The sequence below is a fragment of the Sorex fumeus genome, unplaced genomic scaffold (assembly GCF_029834395.1).
Source record: "Sorex fumeus unplaced genomic scaffold, SorFum_2.1 ptg000162l, whole genome shotgun sequence".
Classification (NCBI taxonomy): Eukaryota; Metazoa; Chordata; class Mammalia; order Eulipotyphla; family Soricidae; genus Sorex; species Sorex fumeus.
In genome coordinates, this window is record NW_026606219.1 from 846,963 (window position 1) to 869,609 (window position 22,647).

Genomic DNA, 22,647 nt, shown 5'->3' on the forward strand with positions numbered 1-22,647 from the left:
GTGGCGTGGCATCTTTGAAGATACCATTAGCTTCAATGTCATGGAGGGTTTTGCCAACTTTATCTTCAATGTACCTTATGGTTTCTGGTCTGATGTTGAGGTCTTTAATCCATTTTGATCTTACTTTTGTACATGGTGTTAGGCAGAGTTCTGAGCCTATTGTTTTGCATGTAGCCGTCCAGTGATGCCAACACAATTTATTAAAGAGGCTTTCCTTACTCCACTTCACATTACTTGCACCTTTATCAAAGATTAGATGAGCATATGATTGAGGAGAGATGTCAGTGTATTCAACCCTGTTCCATTGGTCTGCAGTTCTGCCTTTGTTCCAGTACCATGCTGTTTTAATTATTACTGCTTTGTAGTACAGTTTGAAGTTCGGGAGGTTGATTCCTCCCATTTTCTTTTTCCCAAGAATTGCTTTAGCTATTCGTGGGGGCTTATTGTTCCATATAAATTTCAAGAGTGTTTGTTCCATTTCTTTGAAGAATGTCATGGGTATCATTATAGGGATTGCATTGAATTTATACAATGCTTTCGGTAGTATTGCCATTTTGACAATGTTAAGTCTCCCGACCCATGAGCAGGGGATATCTTTCCATTTCCTCATGTCCTCTTTTATTTCCTGAAGTAGCGTTTTGTAGTTTTCTTTGTACAGGTCCTTTACTTCCTTAGTTAAGCTGATTCCTAGGTACTTGATTTTCTGGGGCACAATTGTGAATGGGATTGTTTTTTTCATGTTGCTTTCTTCTCTCTCACTGTTTGCGTATAGGAAAGCCATGGACTTTTGGGTATTGATTTTATAACCTGCAACTTTACTATACGAGTCTATTGTTTCTAGGAGTTTTTTGGTGGAAGTTATTGGGTTCTCTAAGTGTAGTATCATATCATCTGCGAATAGTGAGAGCTTGATTTCTTCCTTTCCTACCTGAATGCCCTTAATATCTTTTTCCTGCCTAATCGCTATTGCAAGTACTTCCAGTACTATATTGAACAGCAGTGGAGAGAGTGGGCATCCCTGTCTCGTCCCTGATCTTAGAGGGAAGGCTCTCAGTTTTTCCCCATTGAGGATGATGCTTGCTGTAGGCTTGTGGTAGATGGCTTTAATTATGTTGAGGAACGTCCCCTCTATACCCATTTTGGCTAGGGTTTTCATCATAAAGGGGTGCTGGATCTTATCAAATGCTTTCTCTGCATCTATTGATATGATCATATGCTTTTTATCTTTTCTTTTGTTGATATGGTGGATTATGTTGATTGATTTCCGAATGTTAAACCATCCTTGCATCCCTGGGATGAATCCTACTTGGTCATGGTGTATGATCTTTTTGATGAGTAGTTGGATTCTATTTGCTAGTAGTTTGTTGAGGATCTTTGCATCTGTGTTCATCAGGGATATCGGCCTGTAATTCTCTTTCTTTGTGGTATCTCTGTCTGCTTTTAGTATCAGTGTGATATTTGCTTCGTAGAAGCTGTTCGGAAGTGTTTTTGATATTTCAATTTCGTGGAAAAGCTTAAAGAGCATCGGGATTAAGTCCTCTTTAAAGATTTGGAAGAATTCACTAGTGAATCCATCCGGGCCAGGACTTTTGTGCTTGGGGAGACTTTTTATTACCATTTCAATTTCCTTGATGGTGATAGGTCAGTTCAGGTATTCCAGGTCTTCTTGGTTCAGCCTTGGGAGTCTGTAGGAATATAGGAATTTATCCATTTCCTCGAGGTTTTGATGTTCCGTGGCATAAAGCTTCTCAAAGTACTCCCTGAGGATCCTCTGAATTTCTGTGGTTTCTGTTGTAATGACCCCCTTTTCATTTCTGATTCGGTTTATTAGGGTTTTCTCTCTCCCTTTCTTTGTGAGTTTTGCAAGAGGCTTATCGATCTTGGTAATTTTCTCGAAGAACCAGCATTGGTTTCATTGATCTTTCGGATTGTTTTTTGGGTTTCCATCTCGTTAATCTCTGCTCTGAGTTTTATTATTTCCTTTCTCCTTTTCGGGTTGTGCTCCTTTTTTTGGTCCTTCTCCAAGCTCTTAAGCTGTGAGGTTAGGTTACTTATGTGTGCTCGCTCCTCCTTCCTGAGGAATGCTTGTAGAGCTATAAACTTTCCTCTTAACACAGCCTTTGCTGTGTCCCATAAGTTTTGGTAACTCGTGTTCTCATTTTCATTCGTTTCTAGGAATCTTTTGATTTCCTCTTTGATTTCCTGTCTAATCCACTCGTTGTTCAATAGTGCACTGTTTAATTTCCAGGTGTTTGATTTAGTTTTCTGTTTTTGTGTGTGATTTACTTCTAATTTCAGCGCATTATGGTCTGAGAAGATTGTTGATACAATCTCTACCTTCTTAATTTTATGGAGGCATGTTTTGTGGCTCAGCATGTGGTCTATCTTGGAGAATGTTCCATGTACGCTTGAGAAGAATGTGTATTCAGCTTTTTGTGGATGAAGTGTCCTGTATATATCTAAGTCCCTTTCTTCCATTGTTTCCCTCAAATGAAGTATGTCCTTGCTAAGCTTGAGTCTGGTTGATCTATCAAGAGGTGACAAAGCAGTGTTGAAGTCTCCCACTAGTATTGTGTTGCTATTGATGTCTTTTTCCAAATCTATGAGTAGTTGTTTTAAGTACTTTGCTGGTCTCTCATTAGGTGCATATACATTTATTATTGTAAGTTCTTCCTGTTGTACAGATCCTCTGATCAATAAGAAATGGCCTTCACTGTCTCTTATGACCTTCCTCACTCTGAAATCGATGTGGTCTGATATAAGGATGGCTACCCCAGCTTTTTTATGGGAGCTGTTTGCCTGTAGGATTGTTTTCCAGCCTTTGACTCTGAGTCTGTGTTTGCTTTGACTATTGAGATGCGTTTCTTGCAGGCAGCAGAATGTTGGGTTCAATTTTCTAATCCATCCTGCCACTCTATGTCTTTTAATTGGTGCGTTTAGCCCATTGACATTGAGAGAGATTATTGTTATGGGATTTTGTCCCATTGTTCTGGTAAAATTTGGTGAATTTGAGGGGCCTTTCTTGCCTTAAAGTAGCCCATTTAGTTGTTCTTGTAACCATGGTTTTGAGTCTATGAAGTTCCTGAGCTGTTGTTTGTCTGTGAAACTGTGTGTTGTTCCTTCTATTATGAATGAGAGTCTTGCTGGGAAAAGTATTTTGGGGGAGGCATTTATTTCATTGAGTTTTTTTACTATGTCCCACCACTGTTTTCGGGCCATGAGGGTTTCATCAGAAAAATCAGCTGTGAATTTTAAGGATGCTCCTTTGTAAGAGATTTCTTTCTTCGATCTTGCTGCTTTCAGAATTTTGTCTCTGTCTATGGTTTTGGTCATTTTGATCAGAATGTGTCTTGGGGTATTTTTATTCGGATTTCTTCTAGCTGGTACCCTTCGGGCCTCCTGAATGTGGTCACAAGTTTTCTTCAGCTCTGGAAATGTTGTAGCAATGATTTCTTTGACAGTTTCTTCTTCATCGAGGTTTTCTTCCTGTCTCTCTGGGACTCCAATAATTCTTATGTTACCCCTCTTGGCTTCATCACGATCTTCTCTTGCCATCTGTTCCCGAATTGTGAGTCTCTTTTCCATTTTCTGCTCTTTTCTGGATAGTCTCTGAACTTCATCTTCGAGCTCACTGATTCTGCTCTCAGCCGCTCTTACTCTGCTGCTGAGGCCTTCCACTGAGCTTTTCAATTCGCCTACGAGATTTTTCAGGTCTGACATTTCTGATTGCATTTTCCTCATTTCTGCCTTCAGATCCTCTTGTCTTCTATTGGCATTGTTTTCCATTGTTTCTTTTAATTCCCTAAGCATCCTAAGTAGCTCCCTTCTGAATTCCTTGTCAGAGAGGTTGTCTAACACTACAGTACTGTTGGTGTCATCTGGGCTAGACTCTTCAATATGAAAGTTTGATGGGCTTTTGCGTTGCTTTACCATTGTGAGAGGTGTGGTTTAGTCCTTCACGTTCACTGTTACTATTCTGCTTGATATGCAGTGTGAGTTAAGATAGGCTTATGAGTTATTGGCTACTGTGTTTCTAGTGGCTGAGCTAAAATAGAGAAGTTTCCATCTAAGAAGTTAGCTTATGGTTCCTATGGCATATGTAGTGTGAAAATATTTCGCGGCCGCGTCAGCGGCCCCGGCTCCGAAAAGAGTCCCTGGCACTGGGCGAGGAGTTGGGAACGTCTCCTGTTTGGAAGTGGAGCCGTTCAGCTTTGTTGCCCAGAGCTGGGCCTCTGTGCCCGTCCCACGCAGATCAGGGGTTGAAAACCGGCTGTCTAGGGGCTGTTTCTAGCTGCGCGTGCCCAGAGAGGGACCCAGGCCCTTGGGGGCGGGCTGTACCTGTTGGAATTGGAGCCGTTCAGCTTTGTTGCCCAGAGCTGGGCCTCTGTGCCCGTCCCACGCAGATCAGGGGTTGAAAACCGGCTGTCTAGGGGCTGTTTCTAGCTGCGCGTGCCCAGAGACGGACCCAGGCCCTTGGGGGCGGGCTGTACCTGTTGGAATTGGAGCCGTTCAGCTTTGTTGCCCAGAGCTGGGCCTCTGTGCCCGTCCGACGCAGATCAGGGGTTGAAAACCGGCTGTCTAGGGGCTGTTTCTAGCTGCGCGTGCCCAGAGAGGGACCCAGGCCCTTGGGGGCGGGCTGTACTTGTTGGAACTGGAGCAGTTCAGCTTTGTTGCCCAGAGCTGGGCCTCTGTGCCCGTCCCACGCAGATCAGGGGTTGAAAACCGGCTGTCTAGGGGCTGTTTCTCGCTGCGCGTGCCCAGAGAGGGACCCAGGCCCTTGGGGGCGGGCTGTACCTGTTGGAATTGGAGCCGTTCAGCTTTGTTGCCCAGAGCTGGGCCTCTGTGCCCGTCCCACGCAGATCAGGGGTTGAAAACCGGCAGTCTAGGGGCTGTTTCTAGCTGCGCGTGCCCAGAGAGGGACCCAGGCCCTTGGGGGCGGGCTGTACTTGTTGGAACTGGAGCAGTTCAGCTTTGTTGCCCAGAGCTGGGCCTCTGCGCCCATCTCACGCAGATCAGGGGTTGAAAACCGGCTGTCTAGGGGCTGTTTCTCGCTGCGCGTGCCCAGAGAGGGACCCAGGCCCTTGGGGGCGGGCTGTACCTGTTGGAATTGGAGCCGTTCAGCTTTGTTGCCCAGAGCTCGGCCTCTGTGCCCGTCCCACGCAGATCAGGGGTTGAAAACCGGCTGTCTAGGGGGCTATTTCTCGCTGCACGTGCCAAGAGAGGGACCCAGGCCCTTGGGGGCGGGCTGTACCTGTTGGAATTGGAGCCGTTCAGCTTTGTTGCCCAGAGCTGGGCCTCTGTGCCCGTCCCACGCAGATCAGGGGTTGAAAACCGGCTGTCTAGGGGCTGTTTCTCGCTGCGCGTGCCCAGAGAGGGACTTCATCTTTTCTAACAGCTACATAGTACTCCATTGTGTAGATGTACCAAAGTTTCTTTAACCAGTCATCTGTTCTTGGGCATTCAGGTTTCTTCCGGTTTCTGGCTACTGTAAAGAGTGCTGCAATGAACAAACAAGTGCAGATGTCACTTTGACTATACATTTTTGCCTCTCTGGGATATATTCCCAGGAGTGGTATTGCTGGGTCAAATGGGAGCTCAATTTCTAATTTTTTGAGAATCGTCCATACTGTTTTCCAGAAGGGCTGAACCAGTCGACATTCCCACCAACAATGAAGAAGTGTCCCTTTCTCACCACATCCACGCCAGCATCGGTTGCTTTTGTTCTTTTGAATGTGGGCCAGTCTCTGAGGTGTGAGATGGTATCTCATTGTGGTTTTGATCAGCATCAACCTGGTGATTAATATTGTAGAGCATTTTCTCATGTGCTTTTTTGCCATTTGGATTTCTTCTTTGAGAAAGTTTCTGTTCATTTCATTGCCCCATTTTTTGATAGGGTTGGATGTTTTCTTCTTGTGGAATTCTACCAGTACTTTGTATATCCTTGATATCAACCCCTTGTCAGATGTGTATTCAGTGAATATCCTTTCCCTTTCTGTAGACTGTCTTTGTATTTTGGTCACTGTTTCTTTGGAGGTGCAGAAGCTTCTTAGTTTAAGATAGTCCCATTTATCTATCTCTGTTTTCACTTGCTCGGCCAGTGGTGTGGCATCTTTGAAGTTACCATTAGCTTCAATGTCATGCAGGGTTTTGCCAACTTTGTCTTAAATGTACCTTATGGTTTCTGGTCTGATATTGAGGTCTTTAATCCATTTTGATTTTACTTTTGTACATGCTGTTAGGTAGAATTCTGAGCCCATTTTTTTGCATGTACCCGTCCAGTGATGCCAGCACAATTTGTTAAAGAGGCTTTCCTTACTCCAATTCACATTTCTTGCACCTTTATCAAAGATTAGATGATCATATGATTGAGGGGAGATGTCAGTGTATTCAACCCTGTTCCATTGGTCTGCAGTTCTGCCTTTGTTCCAGTACCATGCTGTTTTAATTATTACTGCTTTGTAGTACAGTTTGAAGTTCGGGAGGTTGATTCCTCCCATTTTCTTTTTCCCAAGAATTGCTTTAGCTATTCGTGGGAACTTATTGTTCTATATAAATTTCAGGAGTGTTTGCTCCATTTCTTTGAAGAATGTCATGGGTATCCTTATAGGGATTGCACTGAATTTATACAATGCTTTTGGTAGTATTGCCATTTTGACAATGTTAAGTCTCCCGACCCATGAGCAGGGGATATCTTTCCATTTCCTCATGTCCTCTTCTATTTCCTGAAGTAGCGTTTTGTAGTTTTCTTTGTACAGGTCCTTTACTTTCTTGGTTAAGCTGATTCCTAGGTACTTGATTTTCTGGGGCACAATTGTGAACGGGATTGTTTTTTTCATGTAGCTTTCTTCTCTCTCACTGTTTGCGTATAGGAAAGCCATGGACTTTTGGGTATTGATTTTATAGCCTGCAACTTTACTATACAAGTCTTTTGTTTCTAGGAGATTTTTGGTGGAGGTTATTGGGTTCTCTAAGTATAGTATCATATCATCTGCGAATAGTGAGAGCTTGATTTTTTTCTTTCCTACCTGAATGCCCTTAATATCTTTTTCTTGCCTAATCGCTATTGCAAGTACTTCCAGTACTATATTGAACAACAGTGGGCTGGAGCGATAGCACAGCGGTAGGGCGTTTGCCTTGCACACAGCCAACATGGCCAACAAGCCTACTCGGATTTGGGCCGAGCATCCTCCACCCAGATCCTCCAAATTCCAGTAGGCGGGGGTCACACCCACCAACTGGCCCCCTGGTGTCATGTAATCCCATCAACGGCCAAGACTCAGAGACTATAGTCATTTTAGTTCATCCGTATCAGGGTGATACATAGAGAGGTATACATGTAATTGGGATAAGTGGGACTATAACTTGCTTCTCAACAAAAGAATATAGTAAATGTAATGGATCAGCATTTTTCTGCAACTATATTAATGACAGAGGTAAAAATAATTTTAAAAATATAAATCCCTGATCTTCCTTGCCATGAAATTTGCTTGATCTGAAATTAATTTAAGCACTCAACTTTTTTTAATTTAGTGTCTGCCTAGTGTAGCTTTTGTTTGTTGTAACTTTTTTTTGGGGGGTGGGCACACTCAATCATGCTCAGGGCTTATTCAGGAATCACTCCTAGCAGGCTCTGGGGAACATACAGGGTGCTAGGGTTCAAACCCAGATTGGCCACATGCAAGGCAAGCTTCTTACCCCACTATAGTGCAATTTTTATTCTGCCTTTTGGTTTTAATCTGTCCTTCTGTATAAAGTAGGTTTCTTATAGACAACATACAGCTGCCTTCTTTATGTGTGTATATCTACACATACATACCTGACAATCTCCACCTTAAAAAAAACTCGTATTTTTACAACTGATTCCTGGTATTCGGATTAAAATATACTATCTTAAGCCTAGGGTATGGCAGAGCTCCTTTCTAGCATGCATAAGGCCATGGATTCAATCACAAATACGGCCCCACATCACCATAAGTTTAGACTCTGTTGATGTGACCCTCAGCACCATAACCAATAGTGTATGAGAACCTTGCACACCACTACAAAAACAACAGAGGGAAGAAGGGGGAGAAATTAAAACACCATGTTAAAAAGACCTTTTCTCCTTTTACTTCTCCCTCCCTATTTTTTTCTTTTCTTCCATCTCTTTCTCCTTCCCTCCTTCACTCCAGTAGTAAACATATATATGATTACATATATATACATATATATACACTATCTAGTTTACTAATTTGTTATTTGTTGTACATTTCTTTTCTCATTTTCTACTTTCACTAAATATGGGAGTGGGCAATGCCTCTTTTGCAAACCACAGCACCCAAAAGGAGAGAGAGAACAAAGGGGAGTGCCCTGCCACAAAGCCAGGGTTGGATGGGGGGAACGGGGGGGTAGGAGGGATTCTGGGATCAGTGGTGGTGGAGAGTGGGCACTGGTGGAGAGATGGGTATTCGATCATTGTATAACTGAAATCCAAGCACAAAAATTTGTAAGTCTACAACTGTACCTCATGGTGTCTCACTAATAAAAATCTAATAAATAAATAAATGTGGTAATGAAGATCACACCCAGTGGTATACAGAAGTGGCTCCTAGCATTGCTAATGGGATTCTGCAGTGCCCCCATTGAACCTAAGTCTCCTACATGCAAATCATCCACTCCAGCCCTGAACTCCAGCCCTTTAGAAATCTCTCTTATCCATTAGATTTTGTGGATACTTTTATTCTGTTTTATCCTTTGATGACAGTGACAAATGCAGCCACGCAACAAACTCATTTTTTTGGTTTTAGGGCCATACCCTGCAGTGCTCAGGACTTAATTCTGTCTCTGTACTCAGGGATCAGTCCTGGTGGTGGTTGTTAGACATTATGGGGTGCTGGTGATCAAATCCCTACTGGGTGCATATAAGGCAAATGCCCACCCACTCTACTACTGCTCTGATCTTATACAAACTTAAAAAAACCTTGAAGGTATTTAGCAAATGCCATGGCAGAGTGCTCTATTCTGTGGCAGTAAACCAGAAAAGACGCTAAAAGAAAACTAGACCAGTGTTATTTGTGAACACATATGTAAAATTCTAAGACTTAAAATAATTTCAACAATATACTATAAGAAGAACGCAGCAATTATATAGTAGTTTTCCCAAGAATCCACGGGCTAGGGCTTGAGTGACAGCACAGCAGGTAGGGTGTTAGCCTTGCATGCGATGGGCCTGGGTTTATCCTCAGCATCCCATATGGTCCCCTGAGCATCACTAGGAGTAATTCCTGAGTGCATGAGGCAGGAGTTACCCCTGTGCATTGCCGGGTGTGACCCCCACCAAAAAAGAAGAATCCATGGGCTTCCCATTTAAAAAGAAATATAATTTATCACATTAATACATTAAAAAAAAACCTCAAATGAAATAATGACCAGGATACAATACAAAGACAGCCCATGGAATGGGAGAAGTTATTTAGCTAACACTCATCTGAGAAGGAATTAATATCAAAGATATATAAGACACTGGTAGAAAATTACAAGAAAAAATCTAATCGATCAAAAATATGAGAGAAGAAATGAACAGAAACTTCCTCAGAGCAAAAGGGACATGAAAAAGTGCCCTGCATCAGCAATCATCAGGGAGATATAAGTAAAAACAGTAAGGTGATATCATCTCACACCACAGAGATTGGCACGCGTGTAAAAGAACAAGAACAACCAGTGCCAGTTTGGATATAGGAAGAAAGGCACTCTCATTCACTCTTACTACTAGTGGGAATGTTGGCTGTTCCAGGCTTCCTGTAAAACAATATGGACATTACTCAAAAAACTAGAAATTGAGCTTCCATATGGCCCAGAACTCCACTTCTTGGAATATACTCCAAAGGCCCCAAAAGAAAATAGAGAAAAGATATTTGCACCTCTGTATTCTTTACAGCACTACCCACGGTAGCCAAAATCAGGATACAGCCTAAGTATCCAAGAATAAATGATAGTACAAATAAACAATGGTACATATACACAATGAAATATTAAGGTAAGGTAAAGGCCCTCCCGTTGATCGTCGATTTGCTCGAGCGGGCCCAGTAACGTCTCCATTGGAGACTTTGTTGTTACTGTGTCTGGCATATCGAATACTCTCAGTAGCTAGTCAGCCAATAAGAAAAGATAAAATTGTGAAATTTGCTACCACCTGGAAAGTATCATGATGAGTGAAGTTAGAGTGAGAGACACAGAATGTTCTCTCATATGTGGGACATGGAGACAATGGTGGAATAATGAAGAAACAAAGAACACAAGAAATGGTATTCAGTAGGAAACATGCCATGTGAGGGGCTGGGGGATAGGGAAGGGAGGGGTCAATGTCTATGGTGGAAGGAGGTAGTGCTGAAAAATGGCAAAAGTGTTATGTATAAAACCCAATCAGTAACAGTACTGTAAACCACAGTGCAAAACTTATTTTTTAAAGAAGGGCCTCTCATAGACGAGATTGGTGGGTGGGAGGCATAGGAAGTATGGGGTCATTGGTGGAGGGAAGGGATACTGGTGAAGGCATCAGTGTTGAAACAATGCATGCTGAAACCCAATCTCTGGCTTTGGGTTCACAAAGTTTCTTACAAAAAACTTTGTAATTTTACAATTACTAAATTAAAATTAATTAAAAAGAAAACCATGTGATTATCTCAACAGAATCAGGAGAAGCATTTAAAAGATGTTCAACATTCATTCCTTATAAACACACTTAGTTGAGCAGAAATTGAAAGAAAATTTCTCAACCTGAAAAATGACATCTAGAAAAATGTACAGTAACACTAATGGAAAAAGACTGAATGTCTTCCTCCAAAAGTCAAGAATAAGAGAAGGATGTCAACTATCACAATGCCACTTCTAATTCAACAATGAACATGACATGCTAATTAATCCAATTAGGCAAGAAAATACATGAAAGGCAACCAAACTGGAAGGAAAAAATCCAGGACTGTCTTCACTCATAAATAGCATGATTATATATAGAAAACTGATGGAAAAAGCAAAAAACACAACTAAAACTATTGAGTTTGGCAAGGCTACAGGATACTAAAAATCAATTCATTTCTACATATTACCAATGAACATCGATTTGCTCGAGCAGGCCCAGTAACCTCTCCATTGGAGACTTTGTTGTTACTGTGTCTGGCATATCGAATACGTCACGGGGAGCTTGCCAGGCTCTGCCGTGCGGGCAAGATACTCTCGGTAGCTTGCCGGGCTCTCTGAGAGGGGCGGAGGAAACAAACTCAGGTCGGCCATGTTGGCTGCGTGCAAGGCAAATGCCCTACCGCTGTGCTATCGCAGGGCTGGAGCGATAGCACAGCGGTATGGCGCCTTACAAGCGGCCAACATGGCCGACCTGAGTTCGATTCCTCCGCCCCTCTCAGAGAGCCCGGCAAGCTACCGAGAGTATCTCGCCCGCACGGCAGAGCCTGGCAAGCTCCCCGTGACGTATTCAATATGCCAGACACAGTAACAACAAAGTCTCCAATGGAGAGGTTACTGGGCCTGCTCGAGCAAATCAACGATCAACGGGAGGGCCTTTACCTTTTTACCTTTTACCAATGAACAAGTAGAAACTGAAACTACAAAAATAAAACGATTTGTAGTTGCATCACAAATGAGATATTTAAGGGAAAAGTCATCAGATATGTATAAAACCTGTATACTGGAATCACAAATATCATTCTCAGATAAATTAAAGGCAAAGGATCTAGCTAAATACATTCTGAAAAGGAGTACTAAAGTGGAAGCATTCACATTACCCAATTTTAAGACCAAGTAGAAAGATATAGTAAGCAAGATAGTGTGATACTGGTAAAAAGTTGACACAACGATCAATGAAACATAATAGAAAGTCTAGAAGTAGAGCCACGCAAATATGTGCAATTGATTTTGGACAAAATGGCAAACATAATTCAATGAAGAAATCATCTTTTCAACAAAAGCATTGGAAAAATTGAACATAAATGTTCAATTACTTGATTTTAGGAAGTCTCCAATGGAAATACCTATTCCATTCCAATAAATCTCTAAATTCAGCTCTTTCCTTGCCTTTAAAACAGGTCCTCAACTCTAATGACCTCATCATATAATAGGCCCCATTTAGCAATATCAAACATGTAGCCCTAGATAAATGGAGTACTAGACCTAACTTTCAATTTCTTCATCTGGCAAAACAGGACCAATGTATGATCTTCATATGTTCATTATGAAGGTTAAGTCACAAAGTACACAAAGTTCTTAAAACAATGCCTGAATTTAACAGTGAATGCACCATATGTGGATGGACTTTTTCTGACATTTTTCAATTGCAAGCAACATAGTAAATGTATTTAAAGGAGTGAACAGTTCAATATTCTATTATGAGTTTCAAACTTCAGCATGCAAAACAGAAACCCTTGATAACACATTACATGATTTCTGGGCTCCACTCCAACACATTCTAATAAGTCGATCTGAAGCAAGTGCTTCTATTTCTAACAAGTTACCAAATGATGCAATAGGTCTTTTGAAACAAACAAGGTAAATTCTCTCTTCAAACTTGATTACTTAAAATATATTTTTATAACACAAAGGTGCAAATTCTGCTACTTCTCTTTTTTTGTACTAAGTTTTTAAGGTCCTCATGAAATACTGTATCAGAGATTGGTTAGCTATTTTTTCAAATCTCTTCCTCTTCCTCCAGTATTTGCCCAAATGGGAGACACTGTCCTCAGTTTAACTTGGGGACACTTTCTGTATGTTCACTTATAGAAGGTAGATTTCAAGGATGGCGGGTTGGGCACTGAGTGAATTTTTTTTCCAAAAACGGGGAAGGTAGATCAAACATGTTTGGGATTCTGTGCTCCAGATATACTATAGCTGCCTGCCTCCCTCCCTCCAGTTAGATGTGGTTTGGTTACCGAACAGAATGAGGCAGAGTGACAATATTTCCAGGTCTTTTCCCCATATTTACATGTCTTTCCCCCATATGATCCTCATTTTCCTTCCTCATTCATTGTATGGAGGGAGGAAGAGGGAATCCTCTGAAAGATGAAAAAGTCATAAAGAGAAGGAATTGTTCCCTGAAACAACATGAAGAACCACTGGCTCATTATATGGAGGGAGAAAAAAGAACTTTTCTAATATTACATCACTGAAATATGACGTTTCTTTGTTAGAATGGCAATCATTCCCTCACTCAAATATTCACATTGATTAAAAGTCAGTTCGAATGCTTTAGCCAAAAGAGAAAACTTTTTAACATGTGTTCTCTTCTAAGCGGAACAAATGTAGTCTTTCCAAAGACATTTTTAAATCCAGCCAAATAAAAATTGAAATTAAAAAAGAAGACACTGCTTATCCTCATGCAAATCTAACATCATTGCATGTAAACTAATGTCGAAGCACAGTCCTCAATGTCAGAGTTTAATGAGAGAAAACAGGATAGGTATAGTCTCACCTGCACAACCTTTTAGTTGGGAAGATTAGTGAGATACTCATGAACAGGTTAATATCTCTTTCATTCTTCTCCTCATATGGAAATTTCAAGACATATGGAAAAGTTTGAAAGCACACTCTTTCATCTACCACTTAAATGGAATAAGGGGTAGAATGGAATATTTTCTGATCTTTGGCTATGTTTCTTTCCTCTGTATGTGTGCTTTTTGAAAGCAAGTAGCATACATTCTGACTCATATACTTCATCACTAATTACTTCTGCCTCCATTGCCAAAGAATAAGTACGTGCTCCTATATAGTCTCAATTGGCACAACTAGGTAAAACATTAATTACCTAATAGAATCTAATACTAAGTCCACATTGAAATATCCCTGATTATTCGAGTTTCAATAAAGACCACAACCACCATGCTAGACGGAGCAGGGAACCATTCTATGTGCTGCTCCACTGAACAGCATATGCTATGTCAACTTCTCAGTGCTTGGCCAAGTACTATGTGTACAGATGCCTTCAGGGCCACCTTCAGTGGTGCTCAAAGAGCTTGGAGTATTCGGGACTGAACTTGGAGTCTAACACATGCAAGATTTGTGCTCTTCCACTTGAGCAATCCCCCTAGTCCTCAAAACATTTTTATAGCTCCTTTTCATGAAGCAGGCGACAATCAGGCTTCTATCACTGCATTTGCATATGGTTCTGTAGTCTCCATTAACTGCATTGATTGTCTAAACCAAAATATCAGACTGTATGTCTTACCACCAGGGCTTCTTAACAACTTTTCACTTATGACCCCTTCCTACCTGAGGAATGTGTTCATGACCCTGGATACTTAAGGATATAAAATGGACAGACAGGTAAAAGACAGGTAAAACATTCTCTGATCATAAAGAAATTGATTTTTTTAAAAGTCCCCCATTTTCAGTAATGTGACCCTATATTGGACACAGAAACCCAAGTTGAAGCATATAGCGTTTAAGCAACCAATATTGATATCTCACAGCTATAGAGGTTGGTAAGTCCAAGATCAAGATGCTGTCAGATTCAATGCCTGGTGAGGGCCAGCTTCCTGTTTGTAGATTGCCACGGTCTTGCTGTGTCCTCAAATAATAGAGAGAGTGGGAATTTTGACCTCTAAGGACACAAGTTCCACCATGGAGGCGCCATACCTAATTACCCCTCAGAGTCCCCACTCTAAATGCTCTCACACAGGATAACAACATACAAACTTCAGGATGGGCAACTTTCTGGGGATCTAATTCATCCCATAGAAACAGTTTGTCTTGCCATTTTGTTTCTCTTGATATAGACGTTTGGGAAAACCAAAAAAAAAGTCTCTTGTCTATTGCCCAATAACTTGAATGCCTCATTGTTTTGCATGGAATTTTGTAACTTGTCCCCCCACCACCACCCCCTCGCCTTTCCTCTAAGCTGAAGCCTAAATCCTTGAGAAAATTCAGATGAACATTCAGAAGAAAGGTAAGGCTAAATGCTTCCTACTGATCAGGAGGTCTGGTCTGATATGAGCAAGGAAAAGATCTGGTGATGTTTATAATATGGTGACTATCAGACCATTCCAATATAAATGGACCTTCTTTCCTTTGCAATCTGATAGCAATCTGTGGGGATTATACTGAAAAACATGCAGATTACTATTCCCCAAGAGGCTTTAACCATGGTTCTGGAATTCACTAAAATCTTTGTAGAAATCAATTATCATTTGTGGTTGTGAAATGGTGATTTTCTAATTACATCATTCCAAATGGTTCACTTCTGAAAGTTGTGAGAAATGCTTCCAGGAAATGTCCTTTTATTCTTCTCATTTTTAAGACACATTTTACCTTCGTTTACAAGTTTCAAATAATAACTAAATATATTCATTTTATGCCTGGTGACTGCATTAAAAGGAACAGTTTAACATCCAAGAAAACTGTTACTCAATAACTATGATCAGAATCTATAATTTCCTGTTTTTAATGCATTTTTGTGACACAGAAGTTGAGTTTCTTTTTTAAAAACTGTTCAAGTGCTTTTAAGTTTTTTTTAATTCTAAAAAGCTTTTCAGTGGCAAAAGTAATGTCTTCGTGCTTTATACATTTGAGACCATTCAGAAATAGAAAAGGTGGGGCTGGAGCACAGCGGGCAGGGCGTTTGCCTTGCACGTGGCCAACCTGTGTTCAATTCCCAGCATCCCATATGGTCCCCTGAGCACCACCAGGGGTAATTCCTGAGCGCAGAGCCAGGAGTAACCCCTATGCATTGCCAGGTGTGACCCAAAAAGCAAAAAAAAAAGAAAAAAAAAAGAAATAGAAAAGGTAAAAACCCTCCTTCCCTCCCAACAATTGGTACAATTTCTCCCAAAATAGCCACTGCTATGTTTGTATATCCTTTCAGAAAAACACACTTAACATAAAAATTCATATATGCCATGTTTATGTATATACACTATGCAATTTTAAACAAATGAGATACTAGAGGCACACTATTTTCCCTATATGTGAACATCTCAAAACACCCTTTTCACTTGCTGTATATTATTTCTTAATAAGGATGTGCTAAATTTAATCAACCCCATCTTAATGAGTATTGTGACTTGTTTCCTCTGTAACTACATCTGTCTTCATAATGGAACATGCTGGTCCAAATATTTATGAAGGATAAATTCTAAAAATTGGGACCTCTGGGTAAAAAAATACAGTACATATACTGTCCATTTTTCAAGTTATGAAACAAATAACCCACACAAAAACTGTGATTCTTCTCATGCCACTATTGTACTCTACTGCATTTTCAAATGACAGATCTCTTCTGAACTTCAATTAGTGAAGCTTGCAAAAGTAAACTGATAATGAGAACTAATGTTTACCAAGTATCTAAGTACCAGAGACTGTACTTAAACTTTTCATTATCTCAATAATATAATAATCCTGTGGGGTGATAGTCATTGTTTCTTATTTTTCAAAAGAGTAAAGTCAGGCTTAGAAAGTTTTCTCAATGTTACAGCTTTAGAAGTAAAAAGGCTAGCATTTGAACCCAGGGCTTCTGATTCCAAAGTGAGACCAAATGAACCTGGTCCAATCCATTTCGAAAGTGAAGGGCTCTTGAAAAAATAAAGGACTCAAAATTTGCCAGGAAGACTAGTTCTGATATATTTGCTTACCAGCTCAAATGTTAATTCCGTGCCACTGCCAAGAGTCACATTTTCTCCTTTCAGAATCTGCCTATGAACCCACTCTCCAGCAGTGCTTAGCAATCCCACTCCAACAAAGCAATGAGTATAAGATCCATAAAAACTGGGCAAACTGATGAAAATGTACTTGGAAAGTTGATAGGGTGGACAGGAAAGTAAGTGGCAGGTGGTGGGCTAGAATAGCAAAGTTAGATATTTTGGAATTATATCAGTTGTCACAAAATATTATGGGGCAAGTGGAACTACAGTATACAGGAGAGACAACCACAATTAACTGACAGTCTGCTGAGACCACTGTTCCCTGCCTCAAACACTTGCTATTTCTGCTACACAGACATGCTGGACCTGGTAGCTTTAATACGACATTTAATCATGTACAGAGTGAGACAGCTGAGAGCTCCCTGCCCTGACAAAACAGGTTAGACTGGTGCCAGGCAAGCACCTAGCCACAGACTGCCATGCAGTTACCTCATCATCATGGAGTTAGGGGTCTGCTTTCACTTTCCCTAGAGAAAGTGGTCACTGCTCCCCTTGTGGTTTTATGGCCTGTTTTCATGGAGCTCACAACTGTCCCCTGGTAGATGGGGGAGTTACTTTCAATCATAATATTAAGCACTTAACTGTGTCTCTCACTGTCCTTTAGGTCATTTATGGGAAAGATTTAGTGAGTGAACTCCAATTCTAATGCAACTAATTTAGACGGAACACTAGGATCAAATGAAGGTAAAAGGTAAAGAAGGAGAATCTCTGGCTCTTTCCTGACTTTGTGTCCTTTCCAGGAACAGGTCCAGAACTTTCATGCACAGAGCTGACAGTTGAAAGGTCATAGAAAACTGACAACATAGTGTGATTTAAATAGAATAGGACCAAGTGGGAATCAGTCACACTGGATGCTTTCAAGAGAATCTGAAATTGTGATCACAATACCACAGAACAGAGGCATGAACACACTTTTGGCTGATTCCATTTCTATAATTCAAAAACTGAAAATGCACAAAAAGGTATACAGTGTACCCCTCCCCCACCCCAAAGTCACAGCCACTGACTCCTCCTCCACAAGGAGCTCATAAAATATCTCTGGAAGGCCATGCAATGGCCTTGTGTAGTCTGTAAGTATGAGTATATCCACAGCTGCATATACGCTCACAATTTGTTTTAATGTGTAACATTACTATTACCACATATATAACATTTTTTAATATTAAAGCTTCTTTCTCAAATCAAAGTGTCACGTTTTCAATATTTTTTTAAATTGAAAAACATTTGACATTTAAATTTTTTTATAGTACGGAATTTTCAAAGTCACCGTTGAAACCTTTCATTCATCAAAATTAAGCTTTAGGGCTGGGAATGTGAAGCAAGTAAAATATCACTATCACTAGCCTCCCGTTGTTCATCGATTTGCTAGAGTGGGCCCCGTAACATTGTGAAACTTGTTACTATGTTTGGCATATCATCACGGGGAGCTTAACAGGCTTTTACGGAGGGCGAGATACTCTCAGCAGCTTGCAGGGCTCTCCGAGAGGGGCGGAGGCATTGAACTCGGGTCGGCCATGTTGGCTGCATGCAAGGCAAACGCCCTACCTGCTGTGCTATCGCTCCAGCCCAAGTAGAATATATGCCTTGCATATATGAAGTCCCAGGTTTTATTCCCAACAATGCATGGTTCCCTCTGAACACAGCCTATAGTGACCTTTGCAAGTGTAAAATTAAGTGCCAACCTTTCAAAGTTAAAATGCTCACCTGAAGAATTTAAACTGGACACCCAACACCTTTTCCAAGTGTTTCCTTAGGTTTTTTTTCATCTTTGTTACTCAGAAGCAACAGGACAATTACTCACTTCCTCTATTGATCAAAAAACAAAATCTGATTTCCTGCTATTACAAAAAAGAGAAGTCCTGAAAAACTGTAATAAATTTACTTATATTCAAAAATTTTCATAATGAAATTTTAAAATCAGAATCTCAATTCCAATAGTTTTCAGTAGATAATGAAAAATTAGATAAGCAAATGACACTAGAATTTAAATAAGAGGGCTTGAAACAAAAGACAAAGCAAAGAGAGAAATGTTTTCTCACAGTTACAGGCAATGTACATCAAAATACTAATATTTGGCATAACTTATATATACTTACTAAAATCCTTAAAACACTTCCCCATGACAGAACAAAATTACAACAGATGATGTTGCCTTTTCTTAATTGTCATGAGTTAAAGCACATTTCGCTAACACAAAATTAAACAGGTTCCAGTGGCTGAAACATTGACTTGTGTTTAAAAAATATAAGTCAGCAAAGGAAAATTCCACTGTTAAATTTAAGCCTTAGGAGATAAAATTGAGTTCCTAAGAACATGGAATACTCCTAAGAAAGAAAGGTTTATGAATGTCCATTTATAAATTTCCATATGCTTGAGCATGTATTTATGATCCCATCAAATCCACTTTCTATGCGTATTCACATTGTACATTAATGAATTGTATCTAGAGGCTATAACATTTCAAAAATGTTCATAGCTATCTATCTATATACACATAAAGGCCAGCTTCATCTGCATTGTCACTCAGAGTCAATCTGAAACATCATCAGGCTTCAATTCCCCCTCTCTCTGCTCAGCAAGCCTTCAGACCTGGTATCTGTCATTTGTCACCTACTGTCATGAACCAGCGAGATCAAAACTGGCCAGGTATACAGGTCAGGCATGGAGGCCAAAGTTCGCACAATAATGTGCAATAACCAAACTGTTTTAGACCTGACACTCTCAATTCAAGGTCTGTTTAAGCCATTACCCCTTAAAACTAGAGGACTGCTAACCTTGGTTGATGGCTATGAGCCTGGGCTGTAAATGACTGATACAGAAGCAAGGCCCAGGATCAAAGGTAATTTTCACATTAAAGATTAAGGTGTCTGCTTTCCATTCTCTCTCTATCAGGGAATCCTAAGTGGAAATGGAGTGGAGAGATCCTTCTAGTATAAGTGATGTAGTAAAATATTCCCGACTGGGAACAGTCATGAAATGGGCTTGCCTATTTCACAGGAAGATGTCAACTTGGACCTTGAACTCTGCTGAATTAAACGCAAAGGGTTCAGTTTGGTAGAGTGGAGGGACAATGGACCATTGGGCAAGAGAGAGGGAAGATTTCAGTTGCAGCTGACAAGCATGCAAACAATATTTGTAGCAACCCTTGCACAGGCATGCACGCACAAAACAGGCTGGGTGCCATTATATCCAGGAGCTACTGACTTCAGCCCACCTCCATAACAAAAGGCAGACTCCAGAATTAAAACCACTACTTTTCCTCCTTATTCACTTGCAAACTTAGCTTCAAAGTCTCAGCGAGGTTTCCAAAAACTCCTCTGGGCTTGAAAAAAAGACAACTGAGTAAAACTTCCCAGGAGGGTAAAAGGACCGGTGGCATGCCCCTTCCCCGACAATGCCGGCTCTGCTAGGGCCCCCACTTAGCATCCCGAACTGTGCTTACTGTTTGCAATGCATGCTCTGACTTTATTAAGGAAACCTTGGAATGCCCATCTCAGAAGTGGGCATCCACCCTGCTGACCACGGATGCCGCTGGCATTCGCCAGGCCCCGCCAGCTCATATCTAAGTCTAGAAACCCTCAGCCCTCACCCGCACTGTGGCGTGCTTCCTAGAGTGGTGTGTCCCCCTGGAAAGTCGCCCCCCTCTCGCCCTTCCCCCCACCCCACTCCACACAACCCGTTCAACTAATTGGGGCGGGCAATTAGGGGCGCGATGCGGAGTGCGGGAGGTGGGGTTGCGACCGAAACTGAGACAGAACCGGGTGACCAGAACTTGGCCACCTCTGTGCCTTTCATTTTCCTGCTTTCCAGAAAAAGAAACGTCGAAAAGGGTGGAATTCTTTTCATCGCTAAAGGCAAGCCCGCAGGTGCTGACAGTTGACCTTGGGAACCAACCCCGTCGCCTCGGGGAAACGGAAAAGAAACTAAACACACCAGCAAATGAAGGGGGAGCACTGAGCAGCGCGGTGGGGCGGGGGCGGGGAGGGTGCAGTGCCGGCGCCCGGGGAGGGGTGTCGGGGTGGTGGGCGCGGATCGCGGGTGCTCACCATAGATCATGGCCAGCCCTGTCTCGTGCAGGAAGCGCACACGGCGGTGCTTGAAGAGCCAGATGGTGAGGATGGTGAGCGTAAGCAGCAGGATGAAGGTAAGCAGGCTCACGCTGTCTTGCCGGTGGCTCTCCTCCGCCTCCTTCTCGGTGGCCAGCTCCTCCATGGCGCTGCTGTCCTCGGCCGCCGCCCCAGAGGAGGAGGCCGAGGCCACCGCATGGAGCCCCCGACCCATCAGTAGCAGCAGCAGCGTCAGCAGCGCTAGCCGCGGGGGCAGCGCCCGAGCCGCCAGCCCCGGGCCAGGACGCAGCGCGTCTCCTTGCTCCATGGTCCCCCGGCCGCCCGCACCTCTGGGGCGCGGGGACCGGCTACCCGCGCCGTCGGCGGGTTCCCGCGGCGCCGCGGACCTGCCAGAGTGGCGGGGATTGCCTCAGCTCCTCCTCCTGCTCGCGTCGGGGCGGGGGCTGCGCGGGGAGCCGCGCGTGGGGGTGGGGCACGCGCAGTGCGCAGGATCCCCAGGCTCCGCCCCACACCCGCGCACCTGTTCTGCCCCCAGCCGCGCTGGGCCGAGCACCGCCTGGGACGCCCAGGCCCGCCAGGCTGGAGCCTCCCTGTGCCCCTGCAGTAGCCAGCCCGTGGTTGCTCCGGATCACTCCATGGTTCCTAGCTTACCTGGCCAGGCGGCCAGAGGTCTCGGATCGGCTCCCGGGGCAGTCGCCGCTGCGCTTCCTGAAGGAACGCCAGAGGGCGCCGGTGCCCGGTAGCGGCGGTTTGGATTTCCCCAGCTCTAAGAGTATTAGTTCAGGCTTTGAGGCCACCACCGCAGTGTTTAAATACAGGCATATGTACAGACGCCAGGAAAGATGTGTGGCTGGCTCCAGGAGAAGCCAAGAGCCCCAAAGCCACGCTCCTCCCTACTTCTCTCTTTCCGCATCTCTGAGTGCCTTTCACCTTTTGGGGCTTCCCAGAATTAACCCGACTTCACTCAAATTTCTCCTGACGTCTGTCACAAAGTGAGGTTTATTAGGGGTTGGGATGGGGAACTTGCTAAAATATCTCCATCGCTTCTTGGGGGATAGAGAGACTTTTTATTCTTGACTATGAGGCTAACCCACTTAGCAAGGAGGGTTGAACCAGAAGGCACTTGACTTTCCACGTCAGGGAGGGGGGATGAGGAAGAGATTAGCCTGGTATCCCTTTTATGGTGACCTTGTGATAACCAGGGAGTCTGGATGATTCATAGGACCAAGCCCAGCTCTGAAAATAAACTATTAAGTGAGCTTGAGGCTAAACCCTCTTTGAACAAATCTGAAACTAGAAGATTCTACCTATATTGTTAAAGGAAGTAAAATTGAGATCAAGTTCTTAATCACCGGTGTACACAGTAACTTTTCAGTACCTGTATTACAAACCATAATGTCCGAAAGGAAAGAGAAAGAGCAAGAGAGAGATAAATAGAGAGAGAAAGAGAGAGAGGTAAAGTGTCTACTATAGAGGCAGGCTGGGGTGGAGGGGCTGGCAGGAGGGAAACCTGGGATATTGGTGGTGGGAAATGTATACTGGTGAAGGACAAGTGTTGGGACATCGTATGACTGAAAATCAATCATGAACAACTTTGTAACTGTATATCTCAAGGTTCCTTTAAAAATCAATAATTTTTTTAAAAAATGTAAAGCTCTTAATCTCTGTATTCCTAGTGCCTAGCACTGTGCTTAAAATAGGGTAGAGGGGTCAGAGCTATAGTACAGTGAGTAGAATGATTGTCGTGCGGGAGACCAACCTGGGTTCAATCCCCAGCATCCCATATAATCTCCAGAGCCTGCCAGGAGTGATATTTGCATGCAGAGCCAGAAATAAGCCCTGAGCACAGCCCTGAGCACAGTGTAGCCCCCAAACGAAAAATAAATAAAACAGGGGAGAGATAA

The 22,647-nt window shown here is 42.5% G+C and overlaps 1 protein-coding gene across 1 annotated transcript in view; it reads right to left on the reverse strand.

Moving 5' to 3' along the window:
• Window positions 1-21,183, reverse strand: part of SLC9A7 (solute carrier family 9 member A7) — a 218,400-nt gene extending 197,217 nt beyond the window's left edge. Inside the window, exon 1 of the mRNA XM_056107333.1 lies at window positions 20,723-21,183. Coding sequence (XP_055963308.1) covers window positions 20,723-21,050 — 328 coding nt within the window. The 5' untranslated portion in view covers window positions 21,051-21,183. The remainder of the gene's footprint in view (window positions 1-20,722) is intronic.
• Between the last annotated feature and the right edge of the window lie 1,464 nt (window positions 21,184-22,647).